Source organism: Carya illinoinensis, chromosome 6, assembly GCF_018687715.1.
Source record: "Carya illinoinensis cultivar Pawnee chromosome 6, C.illinoinensisPawnee_v1, whole genome shotgun sequence".
Classification (NCBI taxonomy): Eukaryota; Viridiplantae; Streptophyta; class Magnoliopsida; order Fagales; family Juglandaceae; genus Carya; species Carya illinoinensis.
In genome coordinates this window covers 1,031,125-1,050,435 of record NC_056757.1, presented here as the reverse complement: position 1 = coordinate 1,050,435, position 19,311 = coordinate 1,031,125, and the positions used below count along the sequence as shown (strand labels likewise).

The 19,311-nt window shown below is 39.6% G+C and overlaps 1 protein-coding gene across 1 annotated transcript; it reads right to left on the bottom strand.

Moving 5' to 3' along the window:
• Positions 1 to 4,251: 4,251 nt before the first annotated feature.
• Positions 4,252 to 13,579, bottom strand: LOC122313626 (S-type anion channel SLAH3-like). The gene is made up of 6 exons (XM_043128787.1): positions 13,163 to 13,579; positions 12,325 to 12,529; positions 11,700 to 12,170; positions 10,355 to 11,125; positions 9,991 to 10,070; positions 4,252 to 4,435 (listed from the first exon to the last, which is right to left on the bottom strand). The coding sequence occupies exons 2-6, from the start codon at positions 12,490 to 12,492 to the stop codon at positions 4,252 to 4,254; spliced, it is 1,674 nt and encodes a 557-aa protein (XP_042984721.1). The 5' UTR covers positions 12,493 to 12,529; positions 13,163 to 13,579.
• Between the last annotated feature and the right edge of the window lie 5,732 nt (positions 13,580 to 19,311).

Below are 19,311 nucleotides of genomic sequence, written 5' to 3'. Positions count from 1 at the left end.
CGATGCTTATTTCTACAAGCCCTCACGCATCGGCCACCAGCATGGACTTTAATTTCTTGTGAGCAAAAGGTTGCCCATTTTGCATTGCAATAATAATGCATGCTAGGCTAGCTAATAAACGTTGGAAAAATTAGCTTGGTAATTATATTGAACAATTAGGTATGACAACCGGCCTGCAGCTTTGTGGTCCATGCATGCATATATATATATATATATATAGACCATATCGTATTTAATTTTGATTCAAACCGGGGGAAAGTATGTATGTATAATAATAGTACGTTGTTTGTACTGAGAAAGTCATGATTTTAATTGATTAAACCAAGTGGATGGAGTCATGTGAGCAGCTGACCCACTCTCGGAAAAGAAATAAAAAAATACATGAATAATCACTACTCTTGTAGTTATAGAGAAATCATATGGTGAGTGTTAAATTGTCGTGTAAGTATTTTTAAAAAAAGTAAATAAATATAGAATTTATATAAAAGAAATTAATTTTTTAATAATAGATCGCTATATTATTTTTTAAAATAATTATACAGTACTTATATATTTCACGATTATATGTACTCATAATTATATATATAGTACGCCTGTTTCGATCTATATCTATCTTATAAATTAGATCAATTAAGCTGCTAGCTAGATCGATCACTTCCTGTCATTCCTGGCTAATTTGATCAATTAATTTGATACATCATTTCCTTATACATAGATCAATATATATATATATATATATAATGTACTTATTTATTAGAGTTGTCAACTCTTTTTGTTCGTCACACATTTATTTTTATAAATTAATTAAATCAAGAATTATGTAATATCATAGACCGTCATCCTATTATCACCTTATCATTGTGTTGATCATGTGATTAATTCTTGCTTTAAAAAATTAATTCAAATTGATGGATAGTTTCACTTTAATACAATGAGTTATGAGATCATGCGATTAAATAGACCAAGATAAAACTATAATTTCAGCATTACTCTTGTATAAAATGGAAAACTGAAGTACTCTCGTCGTTCTGGAAAATCCCAATCGAGGTTCCTTGTTTGTAAGAAAATTGTACCTTCTTAATTACATTTTCCTCTTTTTTAAATTTTAACTACTTACAAGAATCATGTGATTTTTTCCCTCCTTTTAAAAAAATGGCTCTACAAAGTTGAAGTAGGTCCCCTCCCACGTCCCTCAGAAAGATGTTTGATTCTTTGAATATATTGTCATGTTTAGCGACAGCTATAGTGTGTATATATTGGCGTCATTCTAAGTAACTACTAGTCTGGTACTAAAAATTCCAATCTCATCATATCATTGTACCACAATCTACCTTGTTCTATGCTCGTCTACAACATTATCTATACTTCACTGATATATAATTAATGACCAAATTAATTAATGCCTTTTGAAATCGGAGATCATCACAGATGGATAATATTGTCATACTCTTACCACAAAAGATCATAGGCAACGAGTACAGCCACATCATGCAAAGACATCCCCAACTTCCTATAATATTTCAAATACATATATAATATAGCAAGTTAATTTCCCCATAATTTACTGCATTCTTCACATAATTTTTGTTATACTTGGGGGGCCAGGAACTATAGAATAGTGACATATCCTTCCTGCAATAGTATGGTGGTGTCATTTTCAACTAGCTGTTTTTACCAGATAAACAGAACTTTTAGGACCATTCTGTTTTGATAAGGGTGGATAACCATAGATGTTCTGCTCTGGGTTCCCTTAGTCATGGGTCTAGTATGTGACAGGACTTGCTCTTCTAAACATGCATGTTGATGTTCTTCTTGAATTTGCATTGCAATTCATTCCCATGATACCTAAATTCAAGTTTAGGTGGCCCAATTTCATCCAAGTGGGACTGGGAAAGAGAAGTGGCTGAGAGTAAGAAGTTTGTCGCGTGACCAAGCAGGATAGGGAGACATGGAAAAAAAGTGTTGGAGATATGCCAAAGTTTGAAACACTGCTTTTGCATTTCCTTCTACATCTTTTTTTGTCTTACCTGTTGGATGTTTTGCTTCAATTTGAAAGAAAGCAGAACCAAGGGTTATAAATGTTGCTACATCAATTAGCCTTGTTGGAGGGGACCATGTTACCTCAAACATGCTACTTGTCGCTGCTATTGAACCTTGAGTCACTTTAGCTTGTAACAAGACCATAGCGGCCAAGTGATAACTCTGCCTGTCCTCATTACATTGCATAAACTTGCAAGCAGAGGATGTGTGCATTTTCAAGATAAGTCCTTCAAATGTTGACATCGGAATCAGTGTGGAAAGACATTCTTGCGGTCCCCTTTCATCTTTGAATACACAACAAATAATTAACAAACGAATGTGAACACAAAAATTCGACATGGTTTTTGTCACATTGAGAAGGTCTGCCATGGCCAGTGATATATATACTTTTACATATGTATAACAACCACAAACCATACTAGAAAATGCTGCACAACTTTTCCACACTATACTAAGCAGGAATCAAAATTCATTTACATCGTATATGAGGTAGACCCCATCTTTCCACTGCCATCGAACCTGTCACCTCCTTAGGGACACTCCTCCGATCTATGTAAACCCTCGAAAGCAAAAGATATAACCGTTTCATTCTTACTATTGTAAATGACAGTGTTCCTGACGTACTTGAGTTGTAACATTTGAATTTCTCTTATTATCCAACACAAAATGACTAGATTTTTGTTGTCTTACTTGTACATACGGAAGCAACCAATTCCACTGCAGAGATCAGAGATCGAGCCACAGATAATGATGGGTCTAAATTAAGAACATGTGGCACAAAAATGAGAGAAGCAAACTATGTGCTATACATATGCACCAAGGATCTCAGCTTCCATCAACTGCTATGTCCTTTTAATCCCTAGGAAGTTAAATGTCACATAGATTGTTCTTGGAAGAAAAAAATGAATTAATAAAATGAGTATGACGAAGATATTGAGTTAACTTCCTTGTCAAGAGACTTCAGAAGGCTTCTTGAGAATTAGAAAAACTTGTAGACAGGTTTTTCCGAACAAACCAGGGGACCACAACCTTTTTACATGTCCTATGTCGAAAACAATCCTGCGTAAGACCTTTCTTAAGTTCAAGGACAATGAATGGTACATGATATGGCTTTTGTGCAGACCTTATGTTGCACTTAAGATCATTGCACTAGGACAGGGTCCATATTACAGTTGCTTAGCTTCTGCCAAGAAATCTTTTGTCATGTCAACCTTGTAACATCTAGAGCATTAGAAACTCGTACTAAACTCAGGCAATTTGGGTTTTTTTAAAACCCAACATTTGTTTTGCACTCGCGGGCTCTTAAGGATGGCAATTTACTTCAGGTCATTGGAGTTTGTGTCGAATTTGGGTCATAAATGTATGTGTTGGGTTCAGATCATTCGAATTCGTCTCAGGTTGTACACAGATCGTAGCACATGCAAAAAATGACATGATTTCGCCTCTTAAACTACCAAAAGTTTTCTAGTAGGCATCTAGTATATTATCTGAGTTAGTTCCCACCCCATCATGGTTTAAAATGAGGAGTGTGATCAGTATGCATGCTTAAATCTAATGCTTGTGGTGATAAATTCCAGCAATTGAAATTACTTTCGCGAACCAATTGAAAAGGCAAACGTAATAGACACTACATTTCATTTACATACTCTGGTTAAAGATTAAAGCTCCCCATATGAGCAAGCAAGATTCCTTACCAGCATAAGAAAGTTAAGTGCAAATGAACTACTCAGGATCCATTGTTCTTTTATTCTTTTGAGCTATAATTGAACATTGTTGCACAAGATATAGACTAAAAGTGTATTCCCAGCAAACCTTCTCCTACAATTTACAACTAAGCTTCTGTTTGAGCATTACTCTTCTCTTACTACTGAATCTTTGATCACTCTGTTAAATGTTCCCTGGAACTGCCAAAACCATCGCTTTTGTTCCTCCCATGTATCAGAGCAAACGACTCATTGAATAATGTCACAAATCTCTTAACGTTTAAGGCAGTTGAATCACGGGCCTAATAGTGGAAGCTTAAGATTCTCTACGTTGAGAGCTTGAAGATTTTAGAGACGCTTCTAAATCGTTGCTATCTGAGCTTGAAAATTTTAAGAAATTCTCTACATCTCTGGAATCTGAGCTATTATGTCTTAGATGGAACCACTTTCTCATTGTTTTTGGCCTTTTGTCATTGATGGCGATAGCAATGTCATTAGGGAAAAGGTCTCAGAGAACAAAGGCATGCAAGATGGTTGTTATAAGCAGGGCCGTCACTGTAAGCGTAGCAGCGGAAGAGAGTATGACGGATAGAGCTTGGGTCAAGACACTTCTGACTTCATTTGAGTACCTGATGGTTGCAATGGCAGCACCAGTCATTGGGAAAGTGTAGGCCCACCATGCTATTGAGAACCTGTGGGATTCAAATAAAATAGAATATCAGAAGGTCTAACTGTTGTGCCTCCGGTCTGTCCGAAAATCACACAAAACAATTTTAAAGTGGTTCAGCAAATTGCTTACGTCCACTGGAGTCTCTTTTATAGAATTTATACGAGATTTACAAAACACTCTACAAAATTCTATTTCTCTCTCTCACGTTCCTCTTCCTCTCTTTTACCCATTGCATTTTATCTTCAGAGCTCTCTTTTATTTATAGGAGAAGAGCAGCCCACCTGTTGCAGCTTCTTCTGACTTGGGAGAGGGTGGGTGGCCTAACTATGGTAGGTGGTGGTGGGTGGTGGTGGGTGAGCATGAGTTGGTGGCTGCAAACCCAAACTCATTTCACACTCACACTTACACTTGGGTTGATTTCAACAATCACCCCCTCCACCCAAGTGTGTCATACCAGGATGCTTACAAACTGATTCATTTTTCAAATGAATGCACCACATTCTTTGACATGAGAGACTTCTGCTATCGAATACGCTCCAATGCACCCGAGGGTGCTCAGCAGTGTTCAATACTGATCAAGTCCAAACAGTGTTGGAACTTGATCCCTGTGACGACCTTCGTCAACATATCTACTGGATTATCTTCAGTGCCAATCTTCTAAAATTTGATGTCATCTTCTTCCAATATTTCACGTACAAAGTGAAATCTGACATCTATATGTTTTGTTCGAGAGTGATATACTTGATTCTTGGCCAAATGAATTGCACTCTGACTGTCACAGTAAACGGTAACCTCTTGCTGCTCAAAGCCCAAATCTGTTACCAATCCCTGTAACCAAATAGCTTCTTTCACGGCTTCTGTTACAGCCATGTATTCAGCCTCAGTTGATGATAGTGCAATTGTTGACTGCAAAGTTGATCGCCAACTAACTGGTCCTCCAGCCATAGTGAACACATAACCAGTTGTCGATCGACGTTTGTCAAGATCACCTGCATAGCCTGAGTCAACATATCCAGTTACTAGACTATCTTCACTCTTCTCGAACCTCAAACCAACATCTACGGTCCCCGCAATATACCGTAGAATCCACTTAGCCGCATGCCAATGAACCTTTCCAGGATTATGCATATAGCGACTAACCAAGCTAACGGCTTGGGAGATATCAGGTCGTGTACACACCATGACATACATTAAGCTTCCAACAATACTTGCATATGGTACATTCTTCATGTAGTCTCACTCTTCATCGGTTTTAGGAGACTGCAATGCACTGAACTTGAAATATGGGGCCATAGGAGTACTCACCGGCTTCGTCTTCGAGTCGATGTTGAATCGTTGCAGTATTCTCTTCAGATACTGTTTCTGAGTAAGGTGAACTGTACCTTTCACCCTATCTCTGCTGATCTCCATTCCCAGTATTCTTCGTGCTTCTCCTAGATCTTTCATTTCAAACTCATTACTTAACTGAGTTTTTAAGCGATCTATCTCCCCCTTGCTTTTACATGCAATTAACATATCATCTACATATAAAAGCAAATAAATGAAAGATCCATTTGTAAGTTTTCTGAAATATACACAATGATCATATTGACAACGAGTGTATTTTAGATCCAACATAAAGCGGTCGAAACGCTTGTACCATTGCCGAGGTGACTGCTTCAAGCCATAGAGAGACTTCTTCAGACTGCATACCCAATTCTATTTGCCAGCTTCTTTGAATCCTTCTCGTTGAGACAGATAAATCTTCTCTTCCAGATCACCATGTAAGAAAGCTGTCTTTACATCAAGCTGTGCTAACTCAAGATCATATTGTGCAACCAAAGCTAACAATATCCGAATGGATGAATGTTTCACAACAGGAGAGAATACTTCACTGTAGTCAATTCCCTCTGTCTGAGCGTAGCCCTTGGCTACCAACCTAGCTTTGTATCGCACTCCATTTTTAGCAGCTTGATCATCTTTCTGATTGAAGATCCACTTACAACCAATTGTCTTCTTTCCTTTTGGAAGCGGCACAAGCTCCCAAGTCTAGTTCTGGTGAAGAGACTGCATCTCTTCATTCATCGCCTTTGTCCATTCAACTTGTTCACTGGACTGTATGGCTTCTCTGTAAGTGGTTGGGATCTCACCCCCTTCATTTGGTAATGCATATGTCACATAGTCTGAATAACGTATCGGTACACGTTTCTCTCGTCTCGGTCTGTTGGTTGCTATTGACTCAGGTTGACTTGGAGGTACTGTGACTGGATTATCAACCTCATCTTGTCCATGTTTTCCCAACTTCTTTGAAGTAATAAACTCCACACTCTGCGAATCATCTGATGTTTCGCCATCACTACTGCCTTCACTGGAATCTTTATGCTTATGTGACTTAAGCATCTCAGATTCGTTGAATGTAACATCTCTACTGATGATTACCTTTTTGGACTCTACACACTAGAGTCTATACCCTTTTACACCGATACTAAAGCCCAAGAATTTTGCTTTCTTGGCTCTAGGATCAAGCTTACTTTCTTTAGCATGATAGTAAGCAGGACATCCGAAAATGTGTAAAAAGTCATAATCAGTAGCATGTTTACCTCTCCACATTTCAATGGGCGTCTTCCCATTATTGGCAGCTGCTGGTAGTTGGTTAATGAGGTGACAGGCATAGGTCACAGCTTCAGCCCAAAATTGTTTACTGAATCCAGCATTCAGCAACATACATCGCACTTTCTCTAATAAAGTACGATTCATTCATTCTGTCACACCGTTCTGCTGCGGTGTACCTCGTACCGTGAAATGTCTGACAATTCCCTCTCTCCGGCATACTTCCATGAAGGGGTCTGAATTGTACTCACCTCTATTATCAGATCTAAGCCGCTTGATCTTCCTGCCGGTCTGAGTCTCAACCATTTTCTTCCAATCAAGGAAGATTTTCAGCACTTCATCTTTGTTCTTCATCGTATACACCCACACACGACGAGAATAATCATCAACAAAAGTTACAAACCAATGTTTACCTCCCAAAGATGCATTTTGGGTAGGTCCCCAAACATCGGAATGCACATAGTCAAGAATTCCTTGTGTATTGTGTACTGCGGTTCCAAACTTGATCCGCCTTTGCTTCCCCAATACACAGTGCTCACAGAAAGACAGTTTACATGTCTTGGCACCTTTGAGTAAGCCTTGCTTCACCAGTGTTTGCAAAACTTTTTCTCCTGCGTGTCCCATACGCATATGCCAAAGACTGGTGGTGTCGGCATCAGTCTCATCTAGCTTCTCACAACCTGTGGAAGCTCTTCCATCAACAGTACTTCCTTGCAAGAAGTACAAGTTTCCTCGCTTCAAACCCTTCATTGCCACCCGAACTCCCATTAGTACTTTGAGAGTTCCGTCTTCAATGGCGATTCTGAATCCCTTTGAATCCAGAGATCCCAGTGAGATGAGATTCTTCCGCAAGTCCGGAACGTACTGAACTTCTGTCAGAGTCTTGACGCTGCCATCGTGCAGTTTTAACCGAATGCTACCTACTCCTTGAGTCTTACAGGCACTATCATTGCCCATAAGTACTGCTCCACCATCAATCTTTGTGAAGTCAGTAAACCAGTCCCGATTAGGACACATATGATAGGTACATCCGGAATCCATAATCCATTCATCGGAACGACAAATGGATGATGAACTTGCCAAGGCAAAATCTGACTCGTCATCTCTGTCCACGACATTGGCTGTGTTGGGTTGATTCTGCTATTGTCCCTTCCGGTTGGGACAATCCTTCCTCCAGTGTCCTTTGTTGTGACAAAAGGAACACTCATCTCTGGCGAGTTTTCTGCCGACTGATGAACCACGTGATGTGGCTCGGGTTTTCGAATGAAAACCTTTCCTCCTTCCGGGATACCTTGACTGTGGTCTCCCCCTTGCTGTTAGCGCTTCACTTGATGTATCTTGATGTACCTGTTTATCTTTTCTCCGGTACTCATTGCTAATTAAAGAGTTAGATACATCTTCAAAACTAATCTTTTCCTTCCCATACAATAGAGTAGTAATTAAATGCTCATATGTATCAGGCAAGGAATTCAACAGTAGTAAAGCCTTATCTTCATCTTCGATTTTAACATCCAAGTTTAACAAATCAGCAAGAATTTGATTATAATTATTCAGATGTTCAGACATTGAAATACCTTCACGAAATTGGAATCTAAAGAGCTTCTTCTTCAAATGCAAACGGCTCTCAATGCTCTTCTTCATGAATTTATCCTCCAATTTCTGCCAAAGTACCCTAGCATCTGTCTCTCTCATGACAAAATACTTTTGTTTTTTGGTAAGGCATAATCGGATTGTACTACAAGCTTGAGTATTAAGCTTCTTCCAACCCTGATCAATCATATCATTTGGCTTTCCTCCCAACGCAATATCCAACTCTTGTTGGATCAACACGTCCATGACTTCACATTACCACATGCCGAAGTTGCTTGTTCCATCGAACTTTTCAACTTCAAACTTGGCATTTGACACAGTGGACCGACGTCCCGAGCTACTGGCATGTTCAGAGCTCCTGTCTCTTCCAGATCCTTCCATTTGAATTTTAAAAAATTTAGACTCAAAATTTCAAAATTCTAACCGTACGGATGAGTCTGGAATGATCCAAATAGTAAGAAAGCACTATTTGATTGTTGAAATTGGACTCCGAATGGCTTAGATCAAGCCGAAATTGGATCTGAAAAACGGAAGGTTGTGATCTGCCTGGCGCGTGGGATACACGCGCTTAACAGTGCGAGTGGGCGGCGAGTAGGCGCGTGGACTACACGCGCTACAGCACTGTCTGCGCGTGGGGAGCTCGTGAGGCGCGTGTCAGTCACGCGCTGAACCTTTGTAGGGCTCGTGGGGGTGCGTGAGGCGCGTGTCCGCCATGCGTCTTCAACCTCTGGAGCGCGTGGGGGTGCGTGGGCGCGTGTTGCTCAGTCGTCTTCTTCCTCCGACGCGCGTGGGGGCGCGTGGATGACAGCAGTGCACGCGCGGACCTTCTAGGGGCGCGTGTGAGCTACTCCGACCTCCGTTTTCGATTCCGTTTGCGGCAACGGATTCGTCTCGACACGAGGAACACCCTGGAGTTGTCAAAAATTGATTTTGAGCAACTTGAATTTTCAGATAGCTCGAACCAGAGCTCTAATACCAATTGTTGTGCCTCCGGTCTGTCCGAAAATCACACAAAACAATTTTAAAGTGGTTCAGCAAATTGCTTACGTCCACTGGAGCCTCTTTTATAGAATTTATATGAGATTTATAAAACACTCTACAAAATTCTATTTCTCTCTCTCACGTTCCTCTTCCTCTCTTTTACCCACTGCATTTTATCTTCAGAGCTCTCTTCTATTTATAGGAGAAGAGCAACCCACCTGTTGCAGCTTCTTCTGACTTGGGAGAGGGTGGGTGGCCTAACTATGGTAGGTGGTGGTGGGTGGTGGTGGGTGAGCATGAGTTGGTGGCTGCAAACCCAAACTCATTTCACACTCACACTTACACTTGGGTTGATTTCAATACTAACAAAATTAGGTGCACCGATATTACTATCTCAGGTGACAAATACAGGTCAACATCACCGATATTACTATCTCAGGTGACAAATACAGGTCAACATCATACTTAAACCCTCTGAAGAAATTGAGCCGAACTGCCTGCAAAAGCACAGAAATATCAAATAGTTTTGAAAACCCATCATGACAAAACAAGTGATCATCAGTGTTCTGTGTTAGAGGGCATCTTTCTTGCTTGGCTTTATGCTTTGTTAATGTTTTACCAGACTTCTTCCTCATTGTTCTACTAAACCCTTAGACCAAATCTATATTCTTCTTTCTATGGAAAAAAAACTACAAAAGATGGCATGTTTAGCTGTATGTGCATGGCAGGGACTTGAAGTGAAAATTTATGCTCATTTGCATTAGCGAGGACAGACACTTACCAGTGAGAAATAAAGGAACAGGGCGATGAAGTAAGCAATCCGTGAACCATAATCGAAAGTGCCTTGAATCTTTGCCCATGCCATTGAAGCAACGCTCGGTGCTGCCACAAATAGAAAGAATACCGGATGGAGCTCTTTTGGGAGTGTATCATTTGTTGGAAGTCTCTGGTAGAGAGTTACAAATAGGACCGTGTAATGAGCCAAACCAATAGCAAAGAAGAAGATAGGACCTTCTTTTAGCCCCATTGATGCACCCAGTAATGCACCAACAAAATTTCCAGCTACAGAAAGATGGTTTGAAGGATTTGCGACCTTCGATAGCCTCCTTTGGCCTCCTGACATCCACTGTCCATAGATCTTAATCTCAAGACAAAAAATTGGTGCCATGAGAACATACCAAAGAGATGAAGGCAGGTTGTTAGCAACTAGAGGTGGCACTCCAAGAGCTAAGAACAATAGGGATATCCATGGGGCAAAGAAGAAGTTGATACAGATAGGGTGGTAGTACTCACGCCGAACTGCTTCAAAGTAGAGAATTACTTTTAAAAGATAGATGGAAGTAACAGTGGCTATAAGAGCAATAGAAATGCACCATAAAACGAGATTTACTGTCAGGCTTATGTGAAGAAATTTTGTTGAGGAAGAGGTGGCCAGGGCTTTCCACATAATTGCCTGGCTGCTAACACCAAGACAGATACCAAATGAAGAGATAGGATAACATAGAAGAAATGGCCATATCTTGTCATGAGGAAGCACCATTTCCTCTGAAGCCTGTTAAAAAGGACTGATACTATGATGAAGAAGCACGGAGCACAATTATATACAATATCTGACTATGTGAAATATATAGATGCATAGTGACCACAATTATAGTAGCATCTAAGGCTAATTTGTTATTCTTTATGTACACAACAGTCCCTTAATCATTAGGCAATGGAAGACAGCAGTATAACTTGATTACACTGCATTTGACCAAGAGAATTTCCTCATAATTAATCATGTTATAGGGATATAACTTTCAAATTTCTTAGTTGCTCCAGCACTAGTGTCCATGGTTAAGCAAACAAGAAACTAGGTAAAACACTAGCAGGAGCAGTAGCATATGATTGGTTTGTTAGATTAGATACACATTGTTTTGATAATTCATGAGGTAAGGCTGGCCTTGTTCAATATAAAATCAAACCTGTAATCTTCATAAAACAAACCTCTTATCAGAATCAAAATTCATTTTAGGATAGCCTCACATCATGAACCATGTTGTTCCCAGATTTGGCCACCCCAAATTGTTGAGAGAATATCACAAGAATTAAAATGTGACTAAATTTTGGGGAAGGAAAACACATACCTTCAGGGTTTCCAGCTCTGGCCCTTCCAAGGCATCGAAGTAGCGGTCCACAGGTAAATTTCTCTCAACTCCCCTACTCTGCACTGTATCATCCTCGGGTCTGGAATCAAGTGTTGACTTTCCACGTAGTAGTGTGATCTGCCTTTCAAGTCTCCCAGACCATGTTTTGAAAGAATCATATCTCTTGTCCTTCAATTTTCTAATATTTTGGTGATGGGCAAATTGTCCATCGTTGATTGACTTATCATATGCAGCGCCTCTTAGCATTGGGTGAAAATGATGTTTTGGCGGTTCTAGTGGTTCAGTCTTAGATACACGAGAATCATCTGGAACCCCACGCTTCAAAATGGTTTCGCCACTGAAGATAACTCTTCTTGGAGTCTGTAAGTGAACTGCCACTGGAGATGAAGGCATGTTGATAGAAATAGACTCCACCCTTTTTTTATGGTAGATGGGTTCAGTTTCATCGCCCTAGTTAATCAACAGCTATTTCAGTTCCTTGGTAATATGCAAAATACCAATATAGAACAAGGGTAAAGATTGTCTGAGTAACAACAACATGACATGTAAATGTTTATTAAATTTTCAGGCATTCTAGTCCTGTGGAAATTGTCCGACAACTTACAGTGGCAGATGGACTGAGAGAATGAGATTCAGTTGACTGCTCATTGATGGAGGTTGCCGAGCTAGCGTCATCAAAGCCGGCCACTTCATTTGATGATATATACTTGATGAGAGATGGAACTTCAGAGGAATTCTCCTGTGCAGAACCATGATGTATGTCGTTTTCCATACTACAACAAAACCTGATTGAGGATTCTTATAAAGTACTGCAAAAATATAAAAATTATAGATGAACTGATGTAGCTCATGTGGCGCTTGATCAAGAAATATCATTAAATGTAACAACGATATATCCTTCTTGTCACTAATTACTATCACAGGCCAATTGATTTACATAACAGATCGAGGCCAGCCAACCAATTGCTTCAACCAGAACTGTAGATGCTGGGTTCGTTGAAGGAGTCAATTAAGGAGAATGAACGAATATTGGACTGTGATAGTAATGGGTTCAAGGATATTGGACTAAAAGACTGAAAAATATTATTCATAAGCTTTTTTAATTATCATTTTCTGATCATGTGACATCATATGATTGGCAGTAATAAAGAGAATATTAAATTTATCAAAATGAAGGAGATAATAAAAAAGGAAAATTATTAAAAGGCTTTTGGATACCATTCATCGATCTAAGAAATTAGATTTATCAAATTGCAAGCATTAATACTTTCATGCATCCATGATTTCAGTCTCAATATCCCTCGAATTCTTATTAAATGAAGTAATCAACTACTGCTGAGTCACTCAGGTGACTGTCCAGCTAGGATGTTGAACATAACCGACATCTAAATTGGAATGCAGAAAGAGGAATATTTCTGGAATAAAATATTGAGAATCCTAACCTCAAAGCTACTGCTATCGCAAAACTGATATCTACACAAGCATTTCTTGCTACTCAGGCGGCAGAGACTCCAGGTTGCATTCAATTAGAAGCAAAGATACGGTCACGGCCTTTTCTCTTATCTGGAGCAGATAATGATCATGAGTCACAAGAGACGTTAGAAGAACATATTTAGGTGTAAAGAAATAATTAAGGGAACTCGGAAAACAAATAAGCGCATGCAGCTGCACAGATCTTCCAAAGTATACTTATGATCGAAACAGGATCTATGTTGGATAAGTATGGCTAAGATGGGAGAGCTAGAAAGATTAAACTATTCCTGCAGCCTTGTCAGAATATGGAATTGAACAGATCGAAAAGCAAAGACAGGCTTGCATGATTTGTCTCGACTTCATGATCAACATCATGCATGCTTGCAATATGTATACTATTGATCTTTGATAACAAGTTAGGTAGCCTGACTACAGGAGTACTGCAAACAAGAGCTACTAGTTTTGACTCCGCACCTTATATATGCAAGAGATCTTAATGGATACATACCACTGCTGTAAAGAAAAATCGATCTGTGTTAGATGGAGCAAACCATAATCTGTTTATATATTTTTTTGGCCTTAGATCATAGTCTAGCAATATTATCACTTATTTATTACTTTTTGTTGTCACTTTCATGTATATTGGATAGCCACTTTTCTCTTTTATGGTTTACATATTATATTATACAATGCAAGGAGTAGTACGATATTATACAATGCAAATCTGAATGTTTTTCAATTTTAATTCGAACTGATTTTAATTTCATTTCCCCAAAACTCAACAACTTTCCATCGATTATTAGCTTCAATTCCGATCCCCCTTTTTTAAAAAAAAAAAATACATCTTAAAAATAAATAATTAAGAAGACTTTCTCAAAAAATACATATATACTTACGCAAACATGCTTGATCCGGATGATCATGCTGAAATAAGCGAACAACAACTTTCTTTTTTCTTTCCCTGCAGAGAACCCAGTTCATGAAATTGAACAATAGATTCTCGATGATCATGAGTTTTGTCTTCATGATCTTCTAATTTCTGAGACGCATGCGAAAATTAGAGTGCATCGATCGCATGCATCCAAGCGCCTTACCTTTTAAAGATCATGATTTGAACAGCTTCCAATCTCGTCCATTTTTTTTTTTTTTTGAAATGAACCTCTGTAACCTTTCATTAAACTTTCTGAATTACATCTTTGTCACTATTTAAAACTTCCACAATAAAGTCTGGGACCTCCTCAATCCATACTCTTTCTTCCTCCATAACTATAGCTTATTTTGCTAAACTATGTGCTGCCATATTCTTGGCTCTAGGTACAAACTATATAGACCAATTTGGTCTATTACTGAAATAAAATCTAATGTCTTCCACTATAGGACTAAAATTGAAACAAGCATCCTCATCTCCATTCACAGCAAGAATCACTATCTTTGCATCCCCTTCAAAAGTGGCCCTTTGTATGTTAAGATCTGCACATATCTCTGCTGCTTTTCTCAGTGCTATGCTTTCTGCTACTGCTGCTTCGATCACATTAGGCTTTTGATCACACACTGTTACCATAGCCTCACCTTGTTCATCCCTTATCATAATCCCTATTCCCATTCTCTTCCCCTTCAGATCCATAGATGCATCCCAATTAACCTTTACATATCCCCTTTCTGATCTCTCCCATCTTACCATTGCTGTGTTTGTTTTCTGCACTACATCTCTTTGAGTTAAAGCCACTTGTGAGTCACGAAATTCATGTAAAGTTGCTTTTGTAGCACTAAATGAATTCTTTGGACAAACCATTCTCTTTTCAAAAATCCAGTCATTTCTCCTCAGCCACACTTTTCTCAGTAAAACTGCCATCTCCTCCAACTGGTTCTTATTTAGTCTGTCCATGAGTTTCTCCCAAAGTGACATAAAATTTGACTCAGATCTGGCCCACTTTTTGACACAACTTTCATCATTTCCCCACAGGTTGTTTGCTGCTGGGCACTCCCATAACACATGCATAATTGTTTCTTCTTCTGCCTCACACATAGGACAGCTTTTTTCTTCAATAACCTTCCTCTTATACAGGTTTTCTTTTGTGGGTAGCAAATTATTTGCAGCTCTCCATATGAATAGTTTTGTCACTCCTGGTACCTTCAGATCCCAAATTATGTTCCACCTATCATCCTTCCTCTCTTCTACTGAACTTTCTCCTTGATTCCTTTCCCTTAGTTCCAGAAGTAAGAAATAAGCACTTCTAACTGAGAAAATTCCTTTTTGAGATGGATCCCAAATCAGCTTGTCCTTTGTTCCTCTACTGCTCAAAGGTACACTGAGTATTTTTTCAGCTTCCTCTGGTACAAAAATTGCTCGAATCTTGGCTTCATCCCATTCACCTTTCTGCATATTAATCAGCTCCTCAACTTTAGCATCTTCTTTCAGTAACTTCACTGGGGATTGAACAGCATAAGAGATAGGACTTGGCACCCACTTTGATCCCCATATTTTAATCTCCTTCCCATCCCCTACTCTCCATCTCAATCCTTCTTTCAAAAGGTTTCTGGCTGACCATATGCTTCTCCATATTAGGGATGGTTGTGATCCCAACTTTGCCTCCATAAAACTCTCTTTTCTGAAATATTTCTCTCTGAAAATTACTGTTGCCAGGTTAAGGGGATACTTTAGAATCCTCCATCCTTGTTTAGCAAGGAGAGCTGTGTTAAAGCTTTCCAAGTCCCTAAAGCCCATACCCCCTCTTCCTTTCTGCACACTCAGCCTTTCCCACTTCCTCCATATCATTCCTCTTCCCTCCTGCTGTTTTCCCCACCAGAACTTAGAAAACATCCCATTAATATCCTTGCACAGTCTACTCGGGAGTTTAATAACCCCCATGGTGTAGGTTGGGATGGATTGCAGGACAACTTTAATAAGGACCTCTTTCCCAGCTTGGGATAGAAACTTATTTTCCCAGCTAACTATTTTCTGCCAAATCCTTTCCTTTAAACTTCTGAAAGTGTTAAACTTGGACCTTCCTACTATAGCAGGAAGGCCTACGTATTTTTCATATGTGCCACACACTAAATTCTGGCCAGCTTCCTTTATAGCTTGTTTGTCAACAGGATGAGAGTTTTTGCTTAAAAAAACTGCAGTTTTTTCTTTATTAAGAAATTGCCCTAATGCCTTTTCATATACTTGCAAAGCCCCTTGAATTCTCCTCCATTCTTCAATTTTTGTCCTGCCAAATAAGATGCAATCATCTGCAAAGAGCAGATGATTGATGCTTGTCCCTCTTCGAGCCACTTGCACCCTTTTATCATTTGCCTCTTCTCATAATAATCCAACAGACTACTTAATCCCTTAGCACAAACAATGAATAGATAGGGTGACAAAGGATCCCCTTGTCTCAACCCTTTTGAAGGCCAAAATTTTTTACCAGGGGTACCATTGATTAGCACAGAATATGAAGCTGTTTTAACACACTTCATCACTAAATCCACCCATTGAGTGTAGAACCCAAGCTTAAACAACACAGCCTCCAAAAACTGCCATTCAACTCGATCATAGGCCTTTGACATGTCTAGCTTCATGGCCATACTTCCCACTTTCCCCCTCTTTCTATTTCTCATTGAGTGTAGAATTTCGTAAGCCACCATAATATTGTCATTAATCAGTCTACCCAGCAAAAAGACACTTTGTTTTGGAGAAATTATCTCAGCTAGAGCACCTTTGAACCTGTTTGTGATGGTTTTAGAAACTATCTTGTACAAGACATTGCACAGACTGATGGGTCTGTACTCTGTCACTTTTCTAGGGGATTTGGTCTTGGGGATCAAAGCAAGATAGGTATAGTTGAGGTTAGGGTCCAAAGGGCTACCATTCAGGATTGCCAAGGTTGCTTTGATAACTTCTTCTGATACTATGCCCCAGTGGTTTTGATAAAAGCACGGTCCAAACCCATCTGGGCCTGGTGCTTTCAAAGGTGCCATTGTTTCACTGCTTTCTCCACTTCTACTGCTGTAAACCTTCTTGTAAACCTCTCATTCATCCCCTCAGTAACTCTTCTATCCATACCCACCAGGTAAGCTTCAATTTCAACCTTGCTTGGCTGTGTAGATTGAAAAACATTGCCAAAATACTTCCTGAAAGCTTCTTCCACCTGAATGTATCCACAAGCCATATTGTTGCTCTCATCTTCCACTTCCTTAATAAAGTTTCTTTTTCTCCTTTGATTAGCACAAGTATGGAAATACTTTGTATTTCTATCTCCATGCTTGTACCAGTTTGTTTTTGCCCTTTGTTTCCACCAGAGATCCTCTTTTTCTAGCAAGGCATGCAGTTCTGTAGTTAGTTTCCTGATCTCCTCCACATTTTCACTGCTTTCCTCAGCTTGTAGTCTCTGTAAAAGCTTTGTTTTTTCTTCCACTTCTTTCCCATTCCTCTGTTTCTTCATCTTACTCCAGACCTGGAAGGCCCTTTTACTATTATTCAGCAAGCCTATGACATTTTGGTTCAGTGATCCATTATTACCCCATGCTCTTCTTAACACCATCTCACATTCCTCCTCTAAAGCCCAACTTGCCTCATATTTAAAGTTTTTTGCCTCCTGCCTACCTTGAGTCTTTCCCCTTTTATCTTGTTTAATCAAGTGGACTAGCAATCGCTTATGATCCGAGGTTCTGGCCACCAACACATCCACCCAGGCCTCATTGTACATTTCCATCCATTTGGAGTTTGCCACAGCTCCATCCAATCTTTCTTTTGTAAAGGTTGAATCAGCATGTGAATTACTCCACGTGTACTTTTCTCCCCTCCATCCCAAATCCTGTAAATCACTCTCACTCATCACTTCTCTAAACAGCTCCATTTGGCTCTCGGGCCTAGCCTTCCCTCCCCACTTCTCATTTTCTGTCAATATTTCATTAAAGTCCCCTACTATCATCCACCCCTCATCACCCTTTGGTTTCAAACTTTTAAGCATTGACCATGTATCTTTTCTTTTTGCAGTTTCAGGTGCCCCATAGAAGCATGTAAGCAGCCATTTACTCGCCCCCTCCTCCATCACCCAGGCACTAATGTGCCTTTGTGAGTAGTTTACAATTTCCAGTTTCAGACTTGAGTCCCATAACAGAATTAGACCACCCCCTTTTCCCACTGCCTCAACTATAAAACACCCTTCACAGCCTATCCTTCTCTTTATGCTTTCACTTTTCATATATCTAAGCTTAGTTTCCATGATGAAAACTAAGTTGGGCTTATTTCTCTCTGCCATAGAGTAGAGATCTTGAACTGTCCAAGGATTCCCCAATCCTCGGCGGTTCCAACTTAACATTTTCATAATGATTGGTGGGGCTAAATCTTAGCCTCCGCCATTACAATAGGAAGTTCAATTATGTCACTCCACTTTCCTTTTTTATTAGCACCCCCACCTTTTTCCTCTCCCACTCCTCTTTTTTTTTTTTTTTTTTTCCATTATAAGTGGTCTTTCTGTTTTGTGTTTTTCTCGGGCCCTCCTCTTCCATACACCTATTTTTCCTTTCTTGCTTCTCTCTACCCTTTCACCCTCTTCCTTATTCCACAGTTCACTATCCACCTTCTTCCCCATAATCTCTAGCTGAACTTCAACTTCCTGTAACCCATTCTCCATCTTTTCTTCTTCTGTCATTTAAAGCAATAGCTGTTGTTTCCTTTTCATTTCCCCCCTCAACATCACTACCCATGTCTAAATCTACCCCATCCTCCCCCTCCTTTGTTTTTTCACTCCCCTTAGTCACACTCTCCTGTTCCTTCCCATTATTCCCCATTCCTTCAATACTTCCTTCCCCATCCCTACTACCCTCTTCTTTGTTACTTCCCCTACTTCCTTCATCTTGATGCCTGTACTCCTTCTCCTTCCACCACTTATTCCCCTCTTCACTTCTCTTTGGTACATTCATAAAAAAGTTATTTCTGTAAACCTGCGTAGCCCTCAACCACTGGCCATACTGATTATCACCCCCAGCCTAACTTCCCCCTTCTTTACACTCATCTTGCCCATGCTCAATACAACCACACAAAAAGTATATTCTAGGCATTTTTTCATAGCTAAAGGGAATCCATATGTCTTTGCCTTTAACCATCAGAGTTCTCCCTCTTGCTAGGGGT